Consider the following 23,818-nt stretch of genomic DNA (forward strand, 5'->3'; position numbering starts at 1 on the left):
ATAAGAAATAGAGCACTTTAACTAAGATTAAACAATGCAATGTATGTTGAAATGCACATACTATCTAACTCAGAGAACAATAAAAAGTATAACCAGTCAATATCATTAAACTTATTCAGAGGTGTATCCCTGCAGACCCAGTGCTTTTTGGCCTGCTGCCTCAATGACCACAATTCAGCATCACACTCCCATCATTAATGGTTTTCTTGAGTACTTACAGAAAAACTAACACTGTCTGATTGAGGACAGGCACTGAGAGGTAAACCTTTTCTGAATCTGATAAGCAGAAATTAATATAATCAGGCTGAAGCCCAACCATAATTATACAATAGGAGTATGCCAAACAAACATAAGACACAGCAATACTGTCTGGATATTATTATAAGTATTGGTTTATATAGAGATTTTCTTAAATATGTTAATTTAAAATGTATGTTTAAATTAATCTATTATAGCTTTTAAAGGAGAACTAGAGCTTAACTAAAGAAGTATGCTAGAAATGTTGTACATTATGTTTTGGGCTTCTGTAGCGGCCCAAGGCAACCGCAGCCCTTTAGCAGTAAAATTCCTCCAAAGGTTCCCGATTAACTCCCCATCTTCTATTGTCATTTACTGAGCTTAGGACCGACTCAAAATATACAGTACACGTAGAATTTAAATGTCACAACATAAGACTGATTAGAAATTAATACAGATAATAACTACATGGCAGCTTAGCTTCTCAACAGCTGCTCAGAGCCCACTGAGCAGGTGAGTGTCACAGACACTTTCCAAGATGGTGACCCCCTGTGACAAGTTTGAAGTCCTGGATCATTGCTGCTATTGAAATGGTGAAACTTTAGGCTGGTACCATAAGTTCAGTATATAAAATATGGTATTTTCAGCCATATTTATTTTTAGGGTTTAGTTCTCCTTTCAACAAATTTTCATTTTTATGATCAAAATAAAATAAAAATGTTTGTTATTATTGATGCATTCCTTTAATATAATATTTCAAAAACTTTTTAACATGGTAAAGCTGATCACCTCATGAATATTTTGTATAGTAAGGACAATTTATCTTCTACCTGTCGTTTAGTTTTGTTCAGGTACTGAATCTGCTGTGCTGAGAGAGTGGTGTGGCAATTCACGGAGTAACTGTATTTCATTTTATGGAACATATTTGTACTCCTTTGTGAATCATCTCCATAAACATTTTCTAAAATTAAGTGGACATAAAATAATGCAGTTGTTAGAAACCAGGACCACCCAGATACACATGCCATGAAATTTGCCAGTAGACAGAAAGACAGCAATCCACAGATAAACAGAGATATTTCAAAATTGTAATAAATAACTCTGCTTACGCTGGTGGTCCAGTGGCTTCCTTTTGGGCATGCGGGGGCGCCCGCCGCATGTGTCTGTTCCCTTCTGGTGCCGGCTCCCCTATGGCTTCCAGGTTTATGCACCGGCGTGATGACATCATCACGCATTGGCGTGAAATTCAAAAGTTTAAAAGGGGAATTCAGCACTGCCTGTTGTTAGGTTCAATTTGCAAAGTTCCTTGGTGTTTATTCCTCGTGAATCCTGATTGATCTACTGTGTTTGACCTTGCCTGCCTTCTTGATTCCTCTGATCTTTCTAGCAGAAGAGAAAAACTGCAGCACTTCTTGTTTTCAAAATGTGAAAATTTATTACAATTGGTCAGTAACAGGCAACGTTTCGGGCCTGGTCTTGCACTTTCTCAATCCTCTGATCTCTCTAAACCTGACCCTTGCCTGCCTGACTACTCTGATATCTTCAATCCTGACCTTAGCCTGCCTGTTTAACTTTGAACTCTCCAATCTGACCTTTGCCTGTCCATCGACTATTCTACACTCTCCAATCCTGATTCCGGCCTGTCTGACTATTGCTTGTGCTGGCCCGGCCTGCCTGTTCCATGCTGTAATGTCTGGCCTGCTCTCCTGAGGTGTTCTTCCGTTCCAGTATCCTGGTGAGACGATCGTGCCCCTTTGCTCGTCCAGAACCGTTAGCTTTGCTCCTCTCTCAAATAAAACCTGGCGGCATCCAATTAGCCGAGGGCTCCTCCCGAGGTGAAAGGCGGCAGTTATAGGCGGAAGTGAAAACCGAGACCAGGGAGCTTAGTTTGGGTTCTGGATTTCGGGTGCTGATTCGTGACATAAATGAACTGAGAATTCACAATATCGTTTGGGTGATTTCAAGTTATAAAAAATATTCACTTGAGCTGAACAAGCAGTAGGTTGCCATTACTATTCATAACTCACTTTTATACCTATTTTTTCATAGAACATGCATCTGCTTAGCTTCTCATGATTTGATATGATACAACAAAGTCACTGCAATTATACAACTACATGAATATCTTGACAAGAAACAAAACAATTTTATGGTTTTAAAAGTTTTGTAAGTTTGTTAAATGGTTATTTACTTCTTGAAGTGAACTTAGATTACAAGAAAATTTGGATGACTAAAATTATGTCTCTATTATGTCTCTCATGGCAATTATCCATGTGGGCTCTGAAACTATTATGAGGACAAAATATGAAGAACTGAAGCTGATTGCTTCTAAATATAATCAATGAATATGAAATACAGGTATGACTACTGGCTAAAAGCCCTCCCATCTATACTGTATTTTCAAAGAAATAAAAGTGCAAACTAAAAGGGATTTCCCCTGATTGCTATAGACACAATGGCTAATAAATAAAACTCTCCATATTCAAGTAGACTACTTACAAATAGATATTTCAAGCAAATCAAGCTCAACATAAGAAATTAAGCAAACCGTCAATCAAAACCGTTCTGTAAAAATTTTTTATTACTTATTTTTTATCTAGACTTAAGGAAGACTTTTGAACAAGAACCACTTGGGAAGGAAGTGTCTTTGGAACAAGAAGTTTTATTGCAATGTCGCCCACCTGAAGGGATACCTGGAGCCGAGGTGGGTACTACTGGAATAGCTTTATTTTACTGAAATTGATTTAAAATGTGTACAGTACATGCCACTCCATTTCAGTTGATATTCTGAACTATGGGTATACATATGCAGTTTACAGTGCACTGGACAGAAATAACCACAGGTTTGAGTGTAATGTCTTAACCATCTTATAACCTATTTGCTGTATAAAGGAAATTAAAGCCAATTACATGTTAATATTTCTAGCCTGGATCCATACAAATCATACCTGTTATAGGTGTATAAACAATTGAATAGATAAGAGGCTTTTATTATGGCTAGTGTTGGGTACATAAGCACTGTTGGTGATAACTAAAGGTGTTACATTTTACAGTTATACTGAAATATAATGGATTTTTAAAAAAGCAGTAATTGTTTTGCATGGTTTTAGTGAGCCTAACAAGGATGCTCATGTCGGATAATTTATTTAAAAGCTATTACAAATATTCCTACTCTTATCAGGATGATTAAGCCATTGGTGGTACTAATTTGTAAAGCCCTGGGTATCCCAGGCTAATGCTGTGCCAATTACACACTTCCTAATTCATTTCCCATACACTATTTGTTTCTCTCTTCACTTTACCTATGGTAGATTAGAATTGTATACTTTAACTCATTTCATGTAAAAAAAGTAAACAAAATAGTCATGGCTCAATTAAAGCTCTGTGATTTGCCCTGGTTCAGATTTAATAAATATTCAAACCAAATGATTTGCTAACCTTGATCTACAACAAATCAAATATAACATATTGGTGGCATTCCAGGTTACAGGAGAGTTCACCTAGATATTGATTCTGTCTGCTGATAAAATGTGTTTTTGTTAGTGTGGTGTAATAAGATTGTGAGCCAATCGGCGGAGCTTGCTTTTAAGCCATTTTCACTTATATTCTATCATGTTTCATAACAGCTACAGAAATGGCTGTCAAAAGAGATGTCTTAGTTTCACTCATCCAAAAAAAAAAGCCAGTGCTCTACATAAAATAGGCTAAATCACTCTTCCAAGAGCCTGGATTAAATGAGAATACAAGAGAAATACTAAACAGCAGCTTAGTGATATTTTCAGTTTGAACATTTGTCTAATATCCTTAATACACTTTATACAACAAGTCATCCTCACAACAGCTGTAATGTTAATCTTTTCTGTTGCCTGATCTTTTCTGTGGCCTGATCATATCTGTTTACCAGCAGAGAGGAACATGATCCTCTGCTACAGTCAATAACTATTACTATATTGGATCCATTATTCGGAAACCCGTTATCCAGAAAGTTCCAGAATGACGGAAAGGTCGTCTCCCATAGACTCAATTTTCTCCAAATAATCCACATTTTTAAAAATAAATTCCCTTTTTCTCTGTAATAATAAAATAGTACCTTGTACTTGATCCAAACAAAGATATATAGTAATTAACGCTTATTGGAAGCAAAATTGGGTTTATTTAATGTTTACATTAATTTCTATTAGAAAAACTATGAAGATCCAAATTATTCTCTGGTTCTGACTCATGAAACTAAACAGCAGAAGTAAATTCAACAATCAATTTGATTTTTGTCATGTTTTCCAATAATTTTTATCTACTAGCAAGTTGTGCAATTATTAACCTGCCGGTTTACCTAAGTACCTCTGTGTCACAAAGTGCTGATGGCATGGTGCACTTTAAACATTTTCACATTCCCGCTGTCATATTAGTTAATGGCATTGTACTGCACTGTTAATGGTTCTGCGTGATATGTCTGAAAAGCCTGGATACAGTTAGCCATATTGTGACCAATTCCAGTGAGACCTAGTGAAGTGCTTGGTTGCTTGTTGTTAGGTCACACATGAATAGCCGCAGTGTACAAATTCAAACAATAAGCCTGTGGCCTAACCAGAATTAGATTAAGACCAAATGGGTTCCTAGGCTGGGGTAGTAATTTCGGTTCCCTTAAGGCAGTGTCTGTCTCAGAGTCACATATATTTTTTGCTCTATTGCTGCACCAATACTGCATCATCATGCCATACAATATGCTCCATACTGATGGATCTCCCATAGATCTTATTGAACCTGCTAGCAGCCAATTTAAAAGAAGCCTCATGCATTCTCTTGTAATGCATTCCTACATCCACTGATACTGGGTATCAGCAAATGTGGATCACTCTGAATGTCCACAAACAGAAAGGCCAGTTGGTTCAGTTTAAGATGAATACAGTTCTTTAGAAATGATCCTATGTGTTTTATTCACTCTGTTTACTTGGTGTATTTTTACAAGATTAGATTAAAATAAATATATATCACATTGATGTATTCCTGAAAAGGTTTGCAATAGGGCACTTTCCCAAGAGTTTAAATTGCATTTTTAACACGTAATTAAGCAGGCATGCTATGATTTGGTGCACTATAGAACAAGCTGTTGTCTAAGGTGGTAATGATTGTTCCTTTTTAATTCTTCATAGTATGCTCTGTAAAGAAGCAAGGATTTCTGATTGCCGGCTAATTGACTTCAACCTGCATTTGTACCAGGACACAGAACAGCCACCAATTAACACTTGGCAGGCTAAAAAAAAAAGCATGCAGATTTGACTTTCAAAAGAGCTGTATTCCTTTTTCTTTTCTTTCTTTTTTTTCCACTTTTGAAGTGAAGCAGAAGATCAAACATCTAGATTCGAAAGAAGCTTAGTGATTCTTCCTTGCAGTCTTTTCAATACTAATAACAGCTCAAAGAGGAGCACTAATGAATATGAATACCTTAACCCAATACTATATTAATGCCAATTGCCAAAGCTAGAAAACTAATTGAAATTAGAAGGGAATGGAAAATATGAAATTTAAGTTGGAATACACAATATGATGCTGGCTTTTTGTTTCTTTTTTTATATATTGTTTTTGCTATTATTTACCAAACATCATACAGCACTACTGTCCAATAGTGATGTGCGAATAATGGGCAGGCATGGATTTGCGGCAAATTTCCGGAGGGAGAGGGGTGAGCAACAGAGGGGCTAGGCGAGAGGGGCTAGTCGAGAAGGGCTAGTCGATAGTCTAGGAGTAGGCAGAAGAATATTGAACATGCACCTGACCAGTGCCCCCACATCATTACGCCCTTGGCAGGTGCCTGTTCTGCCTACCCCTAGTTCCGACCCTGGCCAGGGGCGATCCTGGCCCCTCCGCCGCCTGAGGCAGCAGCAGTTGCTGCTGCCCCCCCCCCTCCCCCGGAAATTCGCTCTTAAAGTACCAGGAGCAGCATTTTTGCTGCCCCTGGTACCTAGTGGGGCTCTGCCGCCTGAGGCGACAGCCTCAACTCGCCTCATTGGTGAAGCACCCCTGGCCCTGGCGGAGTCATAGGTTATCTTCAGAAAAAGCACCATATGGCCTATTTAATACATATCTACGCCCACCAGCTTCACAAATGCAAGAAATTGGGCAATACATGTACTCCTTTCCTAACCAGATCCTGTCTTTATTTTATTTGGAGCAGCTAATTCAACTGTTCAAGTGTCCTGCTGAGTAGCTTTGTATTAAGTATTTATGCTGTCCTAGTTAAATCACTTGAATGGCATTGACTCAAACATGCAGAAACTCTGCCATCCCCATATGAGGACTCCTTCCAACATTTTTCTCTGCTAATGGGTTTAAGATAAGCATCATAGGTAATCAAAAGCAATGAAGATCCATACGACACACAAGAAAATCCTGTCTGCCTCCCAATGCTTGATGGAAGAAATTGGACAGCAAGAATGTAGTTTTGTTTGTAGTAGGCTGTATTAGCAATGTAAAATGCCACAGGCAGATGGCAACTTCTTCAAACTAGCAGCATCAGGTGGCTTTTCATACTAATTGACTATTAATATGACTGCTATTAGTCTTATTTAATGAGAACAGCGTATGCTTTTGTTTCGTTTATTAGCTTTTTAATGATTTTTATGATTTGGATCTTCTAATATTTGTAACTACAGAGGGTGTTAGATGTGGGACGTATATGTGAAGATAACATTTAAAAGTCAAAAGCTTCTCAGCCTTAAAACTATCATTTAAAAAAGTGTGATCCTGTAGGATAAATTAACCTCAGCTTTTGTTCTGTAAACACTGTACAGAAGTTCCATAAATGGAGCTTATGTGCTCTGATGACCTGTAGCTAAACAGCACATAGATGCTCCTTTTATAGAGGGCTAGGCACAAGAGGAGGACTGCTTGGAATCCTTAAGCACTGCATTTAGTAAGCTCTTGTGCAAAGCCCTTCACTGGTTCAAGACTCCCGCACAAGGTGCTGAGAGCTAAGGTGATACAGAAATAGATTGTCAAATGTCTGTCTATTACCCTCCCATTTAGACTGTAAGCTCTACGTTGCAGGAACCGCCATCCTTTTGTCTCCTTGACAATAAGCACTTAATATGTATTGTAATTATACTTTATAGGCCATATAGGGTCGAATAGTATATTCAAATTTTCAAAAAAAAATTTGGTGTCAAAATTCACATTCAAATGTGAATCCCCCTTTTCGAATATTAATTCGAATGTTAGACTTAGGGGCAGATTTATCAAGGGTCGAAGTGAATTCGAGGGAATTTCCGAAGTAAAAAATTAGAAATTCAAAGTAATTTTTTGGATACTTCGACCATTGAATAGGATACTATGACTTCGAATTTACTTTGACTTCGATTCGAAGTAAAAATCGTTCGACTATTCGACCATTCAATAATCGAAGTACTGTCTTTTTAAAAAAAACTTCGACTTCAATACGTCACTAACTTAAACCTGCCTATGTTAGCCTATGGGGACCTGCCAGAGCATATTTCTAAGTTTTTCGGTTTTGAAGGAAAATCGTACGTTTGTACGATAAAATCGAAGTACGATTGGAGTACATTCGTACGATCGTACTCTGATGGAATACGATAGTACAATGAATAAAATCCTCCAACTTCAAATTCCAATGTCGGAGGATTTTATTCGATGGTCGAATTTCGAAATATTTTCCACTTCGAAATTCGACCCTTGATAAATCTGCCTCTTACTGTATCACACCTAGACCATGGAAACAATCCTAATTCTAATATTCGCCACCTAAAACCTGTTCATGTACAAGTCAATGGCAGAAGTCTGTTGATTCATTTTGAGATTTTATTAAAGCCTTCCAGACATTCAAGGTTTTTTTTTTGGGAGAAAAACTTGATTTGTACGAATCTAATACGATTTGAATTTTTGGGTCCTAACTATTCAATTGAATATTGGACATTCACATTTTTTCTTAATTAACCTCCCAGTCAAATTTTGAGTATATTCAAGTTAAATAAAGTCACATGAATTCAAAATTTGACCTTTGATAAATGGGCCTCTATGTGTATTGTATTTTTATACTTATTAGTACTATCATTGCAATGACCCCCTGTTTCTTCTACTATTTTTCAATTAGCGCTATACAAATAAAAAAATATATATATACATACATACAAATGATATACCTTGCTCGTATACAGCAACAGCTTTGCATAGTTACCAAGGAGACACAATGCGATCCCCTTTAAATATTTCGCACTGATAGATTCTGTGAATATAAAACAAAAAAAAAAGCACAGTGACCAGGCTTCAGAATATGAAGGTAAATTTTGGGACCTAGACTTTATTAAACATGAAAAAAATCACTGGTGACTGAAAGTGAGTGTGCCCAAATATTTATTCTACTTAAATACCTGTCCAGTAGCAACTATTACTTTATTGGTTTATAAGAAACAGATGGATCATTGTTATTTAAATTCCATTATAACCTGCATTTTGTCTTTCTTACATTTACCTAACCTTTAAAGGGGAAGTGAACCTAAATATAACATTTTGCTTGATGAAAGCATATCTGATTCAGATGATACTGTGCAATAAGGTGGGCAGCAATAATTAAGACCTTTACCATGTATTGTATCTGAATCCAGCAGACTGGATAGTTAGCAGAGTACAGATAACATTATACATTCACAGGAAACACTGCATAATGACATTTTAAAAAAAAATCTGGTTCATTTTTCTTTGGCTGGGGTGAACTTCTAAAACCTCTTTATAGCATTATACCAATAAACTGCTAAATTGTTGTCAGTATGCAGCTTGGTTACTGAGCACAGGATACACACTAATTCAATTTACTCTTTGATTGGGTTTATAGTTTTAAATTCTGGCCACGGTTCAATAACTTCACTGCGCAGAATTTGCAAACATAAAGACAACAGGCAGGTTTAACTTGTGTCCTCACACATTTGTATGCAGTAGCGCATCTATTGGCATTAATATAGCAGGGAAAAGGGACACGCCATTACTTCTGCTCTCTGGCTCTACATTTGGGGTGCCTGCCAAAAATCCGCAACTTCTAGATGACATTAGCTTGGCGTGGCTGAGTTTATATCTGATAATTGCTCTCCAATAGCTTTTCTCGTTCATATAATCACTGGTTTGATTAATGTACTCTGTAATGAAATTCTGTAGTGCTTCACATTTGTTATGTTTTTGTTACATTGCAGTAATTACTTCACATGTCCTAGGGCAACGTAGGCCTGGTATCACAGTTCTCTTGGTGCTGTCTATTTTTTCATCGCCTCTTATATGCTGATGGTTATAACATAACACTTAATTTTGGTGGCATGTGGCAGTTTTCCTTTGTTAATTGGAACAAATGTGCCAATTATGTAGATTCATCTCTTGATACCAATCAATGAATAATTCGACATAACACATCTGTCTCTCAATGGAGGAAGGAGGTGAACAAAGACAAATATACACGGAGAAGCTGTGGGAAAAGCAGATCCCTTTAGTTTGGTGAATAAATGGGCATATTGTATTGTTTTTCCCTCCCAAAGTTAGGGATTTAGCTCTGGTTTTCCCAAGGCATAAGAAAAAAAAATAATATAACATTCTTTCTTATGAAACATATTTATTAAGAATAACATTTAAACCATATTTATTATGAACTAAACATTGTTTTTTTCTATCTAGCCTTAGGGTGAGTAGCGTGGTGTTATATAAAGACCTGCTTTTTTATTAAATTTTTAAACAGATTCTTCTTCTGTCTTCATTATGAATAGAGGAGTGGCTCAGTCAATAAACTGAAACAGATAAGCGTGGGTTTAGTTCTTCTATACTAATGAACTTTCGAAAGCCCTTTTATTCCCTTTTACTCTAGAACAAATCTTACACTATGGGATTTATTTATTCAAATCTGAAAAGTTCTCACTATTTTCTGAAAACTACTCTGACCAAATCCGCACAGACTTTGCCACCCTATTTATCAATACATTTTCACAAAAATTTCTTCTGCGGGAAAAAACCTGATCAAATTGGGAAAAAATCGGAATCGTACGATTTCTTGTATAAGAAATCATAATGAGTGATCGGATTTATAATGGACTTGCATAATCAATATATCTGTATACACTTTTCAAAGACCACCTGTGTGCTGGACCTTTTTTATAGACATTTTTTTGTCTGTGTGGGTATGTGTATCTTTAAACAATCCAATGATTATAAAAATCACTACAAACAACATGCAGATTGTTTTCCATCTTTGACTAAATGCCTCTTTCTTCCTTCTGTGCATTACAGACCATATTTCTTCTTTGTTTGCTTCATACAGATTGAGCAATTTCAGGCAGTATGTTATCTGCCATGGTTCATCAGATGATGTAGAAAATTGTTCAGGTTTTGTTAAAAGTTGATATATTGACATGAAGGCACCATCTGTTTTTTTAGTTCTGCCATCATTTGAACTGCTCCCTTCAATTTACTTAAGGACAGCAAAAATCATAAAATGTGGATAGAGGGAGTGGACTTGAGTCATTGGCACATAGGTGTTTGAGTACAATAACATGGGATTGTACATTTAAACACATAAATCTTTCTGCTCTGTCCCATGGGATAAACCCCTAAAATTACATGTAGCTGCTAAAGGGAAATAACACATTTGCACACTTTCCAAATGAAAATCAGTGTAGTAGATTTTGCTTTAAATTCAAGTTTCAATAATGTAATTAAAACAGATTTACATTAACATACTAGGGGGGGGTTCGAAATAAAAGGCACTATGTTTGCTCAGGAGCAGTAATCCACAGCAACCAATCAAGAGGTAGAATTTACAGGTCATCTGTTTGTAATCACAAATCTTATTGGTTGATATGGGTTATTGCTCCTAGGCAAACTATGGGGCTCATTTACTAACTATCAAATTTCCATATTTTTCACAAATCCCTCATTTTTTTAAAAAATCTCTAAAAATGTAAGATTTATTAGGTGTAAAAACCCTTAACAATACAAAACTTTGCCAGGTAAAAGTTGCCGAGGTCCTATAGAAGTCAATGGGAGCTACTCTGATTCTATCAAACCACTTTGAATCGTCCAAACATTTTTTAGAGGTTTTCAAGGTATATGTATTTTTTAGCACATTGTTCATTGTAATTTTTCATTCATTCTTAATTCTGATTTTTTAATAATTCTCACGACATTCGTAGTTTAAGGGGGTTATTTTTTAAAGTTTTTTATGGTTGGAGTTGTAAAGGGGAAAACACTCTAAAAAATACTCACATGTTTCCTGATTTCCTGGCTAAAATCTCCAACCTGCCGAGGACATGTAGAAGTCAATGGAAGATGTCCCTTTTGCAATTGGAAGATATCATGATCTGCTCTCGGTTTGGTATGACAGTATGAAAAATCTGTGATTTGTTTAGGCGTCAAATCCAAAAAAATTGCATGATTCGGATTTTTTCATGATATTATGGAGTCTTTTCAAGCACCAGATTTTTTCGAGTTCATTTATTGATAAATAAGGTAAAAATGTGAACAGGAGTTTGGTCAAAGTGGTTTTTATAAAATAATAGAGTTTTTGGATTTTAGTAAATAACCCCCTTAGAGTTTGTGAGTTTAGTTGTGCTTTCAAAACCTCGAAAACCACTATAAAAAATCGGTCCTTTGATAATCCAGCCCCCATGCATTTATTATTACATATGGGGTAATTATGGTGTAGTTTAAAAATATAGTATTTCCCCCAATAGTTGTCCAATGTTATATACAGTAATGTATAAAGTTTGCTCCAGTTTTATTAAAACTTAGCAACCTATCAGCAGGCAGCATTTGCTTTGCTGTTTCAAAGCAAGCATTTCATTGATGGTTATGGGTTACGAGATCTGGAAAGTTATTCCATTTGTATTGCTACACTTTTGTTGTTGCCAAAATAGTGGTAAGAGATGCTTTCAAGTAGACAACAGACAAACAAGTAAGAGCAATATTCAGCCATCTTCCTTACTTTGTTGACCTTGGAACTTTCAATTAAATGCACAAGTGCTCATATCATCTGTCAGCTAAGCTAACAGTTGACAATAATGTTTTGGGCAGGGAAATTACATTTCAAGTTTGCAGTAATATATACAACTACAGTACATGCCTTTTCTCTCTTGCAGGTGGAGTGGCTGAAAAATGAGGATGTGATTGATCCCGTGGAGGACCGGAATTTTTATATCACCATTGATCATAATCTCATTATTAAACAAGCAAGACTTTCAGACACAGCCAATTATACATGTGTGGCCAAAAACATTGTAGGCAAAAGAAGAAGCACCACTGCAACAGTCATCGTATACGGTAAGGATCATGAAATTTGCTGGGTACACGCCTATGGCAGGTTCCCACTGAGTATCAGGACAGCAAAATCTTTTGAATAAAAATGGCTTTTAGCTCTGCTGGAACCAACAGGTTGCATAATAAAGGCATTTTTCTTCCAAAAACAACAAAAATAGCTTTCAGCAGCTATAACAGCACAGCAGAAATATCAGCAAAGTTACAGACCTCTGAGCAGGTAACTTAGTGTGTACATATACATAGACTTTAATACATTCATTTGCCAGACCTCTATCTGTGTCTCTCTCAGTCAGAGATCCTTGGGGGGGGTTTTATCAATAGTAATGTGAATTTTTTTAAACTCTAATAAATTTGATTTTATTTACAATTCGAATAAGATCGAATAATCCCGACACAAAAACTCAAATCAAATTCTAATCGAGTTTTCCTCCAAAAGAAAACTCTTTTGCGCATCAAATGTATTTTGACACACAACATTTTTTTACTCCCATTGGCAAATATTTGAATTAGAACTGTTTCTAGGATAGAGGTTTGATAAATCTCACATTGAAATTCATTTGAGTTGGTGCTTTTTAATTCAAATTGTTTTGACCAAAAATGTTTTAATTCAAATTCGAATTAAACATTTACCAGCCTTGGTTTTAGGGACTACTAATTAGCCTCCTGAGGCTAATCAGACCCAGCTGGCCAGCCTGTAGCACCTCACTGCTATAACACCCTAGTGTCATTTTTAAAAAATGGTAATTTTTTTGAACCATGGAAAGCATTTGGATTTATTTACATTACATTTATTTGCATTATTCAGTAAAACAAGTATTTAATTAGTTTGCCAGCAATGCAACAAAAAAATAACAATAATATGTTTGTAAAAATATTAAAAGAGAGGGAGTTTTCACTGTACAATATAAAGTAATAAATATATACCTAAATTGTAAACAGGGTTGCTTTCAATACATAATACTTTGTTGCATAGTTATGTACAGCATTTTTAAATACATCTTGTTACTGTGAGATATTGTCATTTGACAATGACAAATAGACCAATCTTTTTAGTCTCGATAGAATGTCTTTCAAACATTAGTACTTAATGCACATTAGTGATGGACAAATGTATTCGGCAGGCATGGATTCGCAGGAAATTTCCGCGTTTTGTCGCCAGTGAATAAATTTGCGAGTCTGCGGCAAAAATTTTCACGCATCAGAATAGTCTCCTGCATAAAAATTGTTGCACATCAAAATTATTCAGATGCCCATTGACTTTAATGCATTAGAACTAAATAGTCGCGCGTATAAAAATTGACGCTCATGTCAAAATTGTCCTGCATAAAAATTATTTTGACACCCATTAACTTCAATGCGTTTCTCAAATTTAACAACAAATTTGCAAGATGGCGAAAAATGTACATTTTCGCCTACAGATTCATCTATCACTAATGTACATATATGAGAAGAACTATACGTAGAAGATAAAGCCATTTTATGGGTTAAACCCTTTTTATACTATCAGCAACCAGGGGAATCATATATGAAGCTACAAAAATTTGTACAGTGAACTTCTCCTTATTAAATGTTCATTGCCAGTTATTTCATATTTCAACATGTTAACCAGCATTTAGGATTTATTTTTTTCTGTTTTATTTAAATCCTGCAATTCTTGATTGTGTTTAGTAAATGGAGGTTGGTCCACCTGGACAGAGTGGTCTGCGTGCTCTAATCGTTGTGGAAAAGGATACCAGAAGCGCACCAGAACTTGCACCAATCCTGCACCTCTTAATGGAGGGTACATCTGTGAAGGGCAAGGTGTTCAGAAAATGGCTTGCACCTCTCTGTGTCCAGGTAACAAATCAGGAATTCTTCTGTAAAGCCGTGTCCAAGGTTCAAGTTGTCTCCTTTCTTTTGATTGGGATTAATAGATATAAACTATTTAAGTAGGCCTTTGTGCCAGCAATACTGCTGTCATACCTGATTCTAAATGAGATGGGTCCAAAGATCTAACCTAATACCTAAGTCGCCTTAGGGCAGAAACACACGCTCCGATTCGGGGAGATTAGTCGCCCAGCGATAAATTTTCTCTTCTTAGGAGTGACTAATCTCCCCGAACTGCATTCCCGCTGGCTAGAATGTAAATCGGTGGCAGGATGGCAATCCGAGTGCTTTGTTTTCCGAAGTTTCCTCGTAAGGCAACTTCAGGCATCTTTGGAAAACGAATCCCTCCGAGTGCCATCCTGCCGGTGATTTACATTCTCGCCAGGCGTCTAATCTCCCTGAATCTGAGCGTGTGTCTCTGCTCTTATATTTAATCACTAAAAGATCAATAAAAAAAACATTTGTAATCCAGACTGCGATATGTTTTTGACTTCTAAACAGAGGATGGTGAATGGACAGCGTGGAGTAAGTGGTCTACGTGTGGGACAGAATGCACGCATTGGCGACGCAGAGACTGTGCAAATCCGCCACCCAAAAATGGAGGAAAAGACTGTGATGGCCCAGTTCTGCAGTCCAAGAACTGCACAGATGGATTATGCATGCAAGGTACAGAATAGTGTGGAATTTGTTTTGAACTCTTTATGGTTAGAATACTAACACATGTTTATGATTGTGTGTCCTATTTCTTCTTCATAAATAACTTTTCATGAATAACAATAATTCATTGTTATTTTCTTTTCTTTTAACATGTAGTATTTGCTACAGCTTATGTTCTCAAGCAAAAGTTAATTTAAACATGAAAAGAATGGCGAATGTGTGACAGGAGTTAATATATAGAAACAAAGTTATTACATGGTATTGCAATTTTTTTAACTTTGGGGAGTACCTTGCTAGGTAAAAAAGTTGGCTTGGGAAGAGAGAATTCTTTAAACATAAAAGGCATATTTGTCAAAAGTCCCAATTAAAATCACAATTGCAGTTACAAAAAATGTGATCACAACTTTTCCTGCAATCAAGATTTCATGTTGTAGTTTTGTACATATTCATTAAAAATACAAATTGCAGACAATAGTCATAAATTGCATTTTTTGTTCCATTAACTGTCAAGTATAATGATAAATCTCAACAGCCACAAAAAAAAAATTTTTTTTTTTAGATTTTTCAGCTTGCTTCAACATCAAAGATGCACTTCTCATTGACTTTTATGGCAATAAGGCGGGGAGATTTAAATTTTTCTAAGATGTATTTTACAAATTGTGAAAAGTCACAGTAAAAAATCAAATTCCAGGAAGATCCAAGTTCCTAGTATGCAATGGCCCTTAATAAAAAATGGACAGATGTTGGTTTGAATATCTATGGTATATTTTATTTCAAGATTCTTTCTGAGGGTTTTGGATATTAGAGACAATTTGGTTTCTTGGGAAAATGTTTTATATGTTCTCCACTTCAGCAAATGTGTTATAGTAAATTAAGATAACTATTTATGGAAACATAATATTACATTTTTATGCATGTTTTTATGTATTGAGACAGATTCCTATTACCATTATCCTTTTCTAAAAGTAAAATCTGTAATGAAAAAAAAAAAAACATTTCCATATTCACATTCATAGCCTGAGGGTGTTTCCCATTCCTTAGTGTCTGACTTTAATTGTAATATTTTAATGGTTTGCCATATACACATCAAAACCTTATAATCCTGCTCTGTGATCCATCACTCCTGCAGAAGATTGATTTGCTATGCTTTATAACTCTCTCTGAAGCTCGCATGTTGGCTCAGTTCGTTTATTTTCCCTCCCTCTTTATTTCTTCTGACTGTCATTAGTTTTGTCACATTTATAGAAGTTTAGCATTTTTCCATTTATTCTGTTCCTGAAGGGAATAACTTTATGATGGTCAAATGTGGAAAGCAGCATATATAATAGTGTGAATTGCGATAATTACTGTACCCTGCCTTTTAATGTGGACTTAGTGTCTGTAGAAGGTAATAAAATACCATGTAATATAATAGCATATTAATATAATATTGCATTTAGTGGGGCCATTGTACCTATGTCATATCGTGCCTCAAAGAAACTTCCTTTATCTCTCTATTTCAATTACACCTAATTTTAAGTGAATGTCCACTTGTTTTTTATCACCTTACTCTTTTAAAGGATAAGTAAACCTTAAAATCCCATATTTTACATACTGAACTTGTTGTACCAGCCTAAAGTTCAGCATCTCAATAGCAGCAATAATTCAGTATCTCAAACTAGTCACAGGGGGTCACCATCTTGGAAAGCTTCTGCGACATTCGCATGCTTATTGGGCTCTAAGCTGCTATTGAGAAGCTAAGCTTAGGGGCCGTCACAAATTTACAAGCAGGGAATGTAGTTTGTCTGTCATATAAACTGATGCTACAAGACTGATTATTAAATTATGGTGCTATTATGGTGCTAAGTGCACTGAGTTGACATGTATTAATTATCTGTATTAAAGGGATTCTGTCATGATTTTTATGGTTTACTTTTTATTTCTAAATTACACTGTTTACAAGTAATTTTTTTTACCTGTAATATTGGTGTGGAGGCAGCCATCTAAGTGAATTGTGTCTGATTCTGAGCTTTGAGAAGGAGTCAGCACTTCAGGAAGGAACTGCTGTAAGACAGCTTTTGTTTCTCCCTTCCCATTGTATTATACCACGACATGGGTCATGTTAGCCCTACCTAGTGGTATACATGAGAATAGCACCCAAGCAGGAAACAAGCAGAGGTTTTCCTGCTTTGGTGCTGTTGTCATGCCTACCACTAGGTGGGACTAGGGATTTTAGCAATGCAAACAAATCCTTCAGCAGAGGTATCAGGTAGCTGCTATCTGGTTAGCTGTCCATTGTTCTGTTGATTGGCTGCTGATGGGTTCCTGAGGAGGGAAGGGAGGGGGGTTATATCAATCCAACTTGCAGTGAAGCAGTAAAGAGTGACTGAAGTCACATGACGTGAGTGCTCCTTGGAAACTGACAGTATGTCTAACCGCATGCCAAATTTCAAAATTAAATATAAAACATTCTGTTTGCTATTTTAAAAAACTGATTTCATTGAATTCTGCTAGAACAGCACAATTAACTGATGCGTTTTTAAAAAAAAAAACGTTTTCCAGTGACAGTAATCCCTTTAAGTACCAATCAGTCGTTTATTGTGACATTTCTATTCTGTATATACAGTATATTGTGAGTGGGTCCCTTAGCTCAGTAAGTGACAGCAGCACAGAGCATCAGTAAAGAAGATGGGGAGCTACTGGGGCATCTTTGGAAGCACAGATCTTCCCTGCTGTACTGTAGTTGCCTTGGGCTGGTAGAGAAGCCCAAAATATAATGTACAACATTTCTAACCTATTTCTTTAGTTAGACATTAGTTCTCCTTTAATCTATTACCTTTATCCTGTCTCTTATTTGCATTTTCACTATTTATAGCCCAAACATTTGCCCGCTATCAGCGTGTTATGTCCCATGTGTAATGTTGTTCCATCCACCCTTGTAAGAATGTTAAATGTTCATTTTAATATGCATTAGCAGCTTAGTACTAGGTGGAGTTATGGACACAGGAAGGGGAAGTGAAAGGAGAGGAGCAAGGTGTATGGGGAGATCAGTGAATCATAAAGCTGAGTTCACCCTTCGGTTTGGCATCTCTGTGTGGATTCCTGAAGTTCTACTGTAGCCTGCACTGGGTCTTTATACTATAATCCTATATTACTCCCATTACTATATGTATATATGTTCTCAAGTTGTTTACTAGTAAATTACCTAATTTGCTCTTCTTCTCTATAACTATGTACACTGCTCTGCTATAGTCTTTTGTGTTTAGGGATTGCCTGTCCCTCTGGTGTCTGGTACCCAATAGGAAGGATCACACATTGTCATGGTTTTATGTTAAAAGTCACATTCAGCTCTGAGTCCCTACTTTTAGAAAAGGACTTCGATTTAGCTGCACTTGCCCATAAGAACAAACAGTATATTTAATGTTGCATGATAGATATAGAGTAAGCCAATACTAAAAATAACTTAAAGGTCAAGTAATACTTCTTTTGACATTTTTCACAAACAGCTGTTTAGTAAAGTGATTCCAGCTGATTACAATAAAAGGTCTGTGATTTCACGGGCATGTTTTGTTTAAAAGTTATTTCACTTGCAAGTATTGATAGTATTGATTATTAAGACATTAACATACCTCCCAATTGTCCCGTTATTTTTTTAACAGCTCTGGCTGCAGTCAGGGGGATACAAAGTTTCTAAAATTTTAGCCCAGAATAATCACTACATGCACTTAGATACATTTGTAACAATTTAAGATATGCAAAGATATATTTGTAAATATTCAAGATAAGTGAGTCTCTTGGGAGAACGGAGTCTCAGCTTAAAGGATCAGTAACAGCAAAAAAAAAATTGTTGGTATTCACACACACAGACACACACACACACACACTACAGTGGAGAAAACTACCCCGTCTGCGACTAACTTAAGAGAAGCAATAATCAGAAATTCATGATTAGTAAAATAAAGCAAGCTTAGCTTGGGTTAGTGTTCTCATTGGCTGCTGTATCTTTAATTTGGTACATAAATTATAGCCTAATGCAGGGATCCCCAACCTTCTGAACCGGTGAGCAACATTCAGAAGTAAAAGGAGTTGGGGAGCAACTTGAGCATGAAAAATGTTCCTGGGTGCCAAATAAGTGTTGTGATTGGCCATTTGGTAGCCCCTATGTGGATTGTCAACCTACATTGAGACTCTGTTTGGCAGTACACATGGTTTGAGGCCACTGGGAGCAACATCCAAGGGGTTGGAGAGCAACATGTTGCTCACGAGCTACTGGTTGGGGATCACTGGCCTAATGATTTCTATAGGTTTTAGTTGCCCTTTAAATTTTTTTTCACATGCGTGTCTCCTTATTCTTGCTTATTTATTTTATTGCATTATAAAACATATACAGCTGCGGAACTTTCTGAATCTTTCTCACGTCATGAAGTTGCTTGTTTACTGAATCTCTAACGGCTGTGTGAAGCTGCTTGTTCATTGTTTCGGTGTAGAAGAGCCATAGGCTGGAGACTAATTCCTCCATAAACTTGAATTAGCCTTGTTTCTTCTCACAGTCTGCTTAATTGCACAGCATGTAAATCATGCCTATGTGAACTATTAGTGTGATATCTGTCTAGAATAAATATCTGGTAGGGAGCAAGTATATGTGTGTGTGTGTGTATGTAGTAATCTATTGATCCCATTCCCATGGATTTCTCCAGTAATGAGGGTCTCTGAAGCACACTGAAATAATATTATTGTAAGGAATAATTATCAAAAAGATTTAATTACATCTGTTCTTCAATTCAGTCCATTCTCGGTATGGCAGGTCTATTACTGTCTACATTGGGAAGATCAATGCGAAATGTCTTATCAGGCAGTAAATTTCAACAAAAATCTGCAATCTATACTCATATTGATTCCTGTCAGGATAAAAACTGTAGAGCCGTCACTGCACCCAGTTGTTTTTCAATTGCTCACTGTGTTATTTCTACTAAACCTGAACTAGTATATAAATTCAGCCTGACACTCTCTCTAGAACAGGAGCTGCCAACCTCATTTTTTAGGGCACTCTCACTTACTGTAACTCTCACAGTATAATACTTAAATGAATAGTGGTGTTATTACTAAATATTCAGATTGCCTCCACTGATATGGGTATAACTACTGTATAACAGGTGAAATGCAGTGCTTAGCAAACCAAAAATAAACCTCTTTTTTTTTTGCACTTTTCACTTTTTCAAATAATTTAAATTTATAAGATTGATTTATTTTTTCTCTAATAATAAAACAGAACCTTAACCATAAAAAAATATATAATTAATCCTTATTGGAGGCAAAAAATCCTATTGGATTAAATTAAATAATTAATGTTTAAAGGTGAAGGAAAGGCATTTTTACTTGGGGGTGCCAAAAGTTAGGCACCCCCAAGTGATTGTATCTACTTACCTGAAACCCACGGGTCAGTGCTCCTATAAGCAGAAATCTGTACCGGCCCGATATTCTTCCAGATAAAGATAGGCACCTCAACGGATGGTAATCACTTCCCTGACCCCGGGCCATCACCTATCGGCAGAAAACTGCACTGGCCTGGGGTTATTCCAGCGAGCACCACAAAGCGATTGTCTTCCTGCGTATTCTTTCTTCAAATTTCCCAGGGCAGACGCATGCGCAGTAGAATGAAATAGCCAGCATTAAAGTTTGGCTTTTCCCTCTACTGCACATGTGCCGGCCACAAGAGGAAAGAAAAAGCAGGAAAGCGTTCGTTTGGTGGAATAACCCCAGGCCAGTGCAGTTTTCTGCCGATAGGAGGCCCGGGGTCAGGGAAGTGATTACCATCACTTGAGGTGCCTATCTTTTGGCACTGCCAAACATGCCTTTCCTTCTCCTAAAAAATTATTTTTAGTAGACTTAGGGCTTAAATATTAAAGTCTGAATACCAAAAACTTGAAAAATTTAAGTTTTTTTTAAATCCGAGTTTTTATTGGAAAAAAACCCCCACAGAGGATAGAAAAAGTCATAATTCGAAAATCCGGCATCTCAGACCTGTCGAGGTTGTATATAAATCTACGGGATTATCCTATTTGGAAGTTTATATGGTCTGCACTGGAATTAGCCCGAAATGTTATCGAGCTATTTGGGACAAAAAAGTTGTTCGATTTGGATTTTTGCTCGGTTTTTTCTGTGTTTGTCCCTGATCTGAAAAAAATTATGATTTTTTAATAATAAATGAGGTCCAATCGTTGATTCTAGTTTGGTCAAACAATTTCCTTAACATAGTCAGATAAATTTGCACTTTGATAAAAAAAACACCCCCAAGTATGGAGATCAAAATTATGGAAGGTCCCTTGTATGGAAAGCCTAAGGTCCTGAGCATTCTGGATAACAGGTCCCATACCTGTGTGACAAGCAATTTCAGAGCAGTAGAACAATAGATGCATTTATGGGTGTTAAATTGCACCAATCTGCAATATGATTTCATCAGAAGAACTCTACTTAGAAAATGAAAACAAATATCTGACTGGTGCAGATAAGCATTTATCACCTACAATATGTGAGTAGATTATCCCCATAATGTCTCCAAAGTACCACCAAAAGTTACAGAATGCCATAAGGATGTTTAAAGTAATGCCAGTATTAGAGAAATAGAAACCTGTATATGGGGGCATATACTGATTGACACTCACACACACAGCTACCCACTTTCTGTTGCAAGTCATAAACAGATGGCACTGATCTACTACTGATGGAGAATTCTTCAGCCGGCACATATTTGAAATGAAATACAAAAGGATACACTATGCCTAACTTTTTCTCAATAAAAGAATGCACATTCAGAGATTATGCATAAATACAAGAATAGTTTGCTAGTGAGTTAGCCAATAGTAACCAAACAAAACAGATTCCATAACTAGCATATTCCATAATCCTGCTTTAACTTTTAATTCAGGTTTTTATAATATACACTTATATTGTAGATGCTAAACTTAGGGATTTCTGGGAGTTGTAGTTTTACAACACCATGAGTTGTATGGCTTGTTAGTCTCTATATACCCTATTATCAATCATTTTGTATGCCTAACAGACTGACCTCTAGTCTGACTTGGCCATGAATGACATTAGGGAATTCATATCAGATCTTTATTGGCTTTATGTGATTAGTTATCATAATAATGCTGGATTTACCTAAAATCTGCTCTGTGCCTCAATGCTTTTTCCCCAGCACAAAGTATGGTATGTTGTCATGGATACTAATAGCAAAGATTTGTCACCAAATAATCGCACACCTAGTTGTACAGAGCATTGAGTCTAGGTATTAACAAGGGATTCTGAATCACTGTAATAACAGCATTTCTTAACCTAATGTGCCATGTAAGCGAGAGGGAAACAAGCAAATAGATTGTATTTGACACTTTATGAATCTGGTCATTTATTTTCACGCATCGCAGGAGTTGTAAATGAAATATTCCAAATGCATCCACATCTGAATCTCGCTGTGCATGCATTTGAACTGTTTAGATCGATTCAGGTCAGATTGGGGTCCAGAGCCAGTCCCAGAATTCCTCTGAAAACAGATTACAAAGTTAATGTTTCTTTTACATAAACAGATAATGCCATAAGATGGGAATAGCAGAAACAGACAATGCGTTAGCAGCTGTGCCTTTGGACAGAATTTTTAATGTATTAAAAGGTTTGCTAATTGTACAGTTATTGCAATAAAAGTCACAACATTTCCCAACATTTAGTAACCCATACAACTATATTACAACTATATTAATCAATAAAACCTCTCGCTGCAGAAGAGAAGCAACCTAATCTTTATAAAGTGCTGTTTTTGCTCCAAAAAAGGTGTAGTCTTACCACTTACTCTGCAAAATATTCATATAATAATCCATTATGTATGAAAAGCACAGAGAGGTGCAGTTCAGCCACTCCTTTTAGTTATAATATTAATCCATTGATTGGGACCAGAGGTGTAACAGCAGAGACAGCAGAGACAGCCTGGGGAGAATAAAGGGATATCAGTGTGGCTTTTATTCATTCTAGAGTTTCATTATACCCTATTTAAATTAATACTTTGGGGCACATTTACTAAAGAGAGATTTGTGATTTTGGGCATAAATTGGGAAATTGAAAATTTTCTGTGAATTTACTAAAATACTAAGAAAATCCCCATCGAAAAGTCTCAGAGCAAAATAAGTTTCTGGTGAATTTTTACCCAGACGAACGATCTTTAATCTGCAAATTTATCGTGAACTTTTCTATACGTTACCCTTTTCACCAGTCTATTTCACCAGGTTCTGGCTTGCGAATTGATTAAATGGATCCTGTACTCCAAAAAAAAGTCATGATAAAAAAGTTAAAACGATGGCATTTTTTCATATATTAATGGGATTATGTTTACAAGTTGTAACTGTTAAATATATGTTATTTACACTTTTTTAACCATTTGAAGCTCATGCCACATTTGTTTTAGGGTAGGCTCATTTTTAGGACAATAGAGGATCTCTTTTGTCTTTATTTTGCTTCCTTTGACATTTTTAAAGGAGAAGGAAACCTAGTCGGCGCAAAAACCCTCCCCCCCTCCCGTGTGTTGCCCACCCTCCCTCCTCCCCCCTGGCCTACCTGTCCCGCCGGACAAATGCCCCTAACTTGTTACTTACCCTTCTGCACAAGGCCAGTCTACGGAGTTCACCGACGCCATCTTCTTCCACGCAATCTTCTTCCTGCTTTGACCGGCGCATGCGAAGTAGGAGCATTTCACCGGTACGATCTACTGCACATGCGCCAAAAGTCACGAAGTGAA

The 23,818-nt window shown here is 36.5% G+C and overlaps 1 protein-coding gene across 2 annotated transcripts in view; it reads left to right on the forward strand.

Annotated features, from left to right (window-relative positions):
• Positions 1-23,818, forward strand: part of unc5c.S (unc-5 netrin receptor C S homeolog) — a 265,714-nt gene that overhangs the window by 198,337 nt on the left and 43,559 nt on the right. For both annotated transcript variants that reach the window (XM_018243405.2, XM_018243404.2), the window contains exons 4-7: positions 2,838-2,941; positions 12,357-12,537; positions 14,203-14,370; positions 14,902-15,066. In XM_018243405.2, coding sequence (XP_018098894.1) covers positions 2,838-2,941; positions 12,357-12,537; positions 14,203-14,370; positions 14,902-15,066 — 618 coding nt within the window. The remainder of the gene's footprint in view (positions 1-2,837; positions 2,942-12,356; positions 12,538-14,202; positions 14,371-14,901; positions 15,067-23,818) is intronic.

This window comes from Xenopus laevis, chromosome 1S (genome assembly GCF_017654675.1).
Source record: "Xenopus laevis strain J_2021 chromosome 1S, Xenopus_laevis_v10.1, whole genome shotgun sequence".
NCBI lineage: Eukaryota > Metazoa > Chordata > Amphibia > Anura > Pipidae > Xenopus > Xenopus laevis.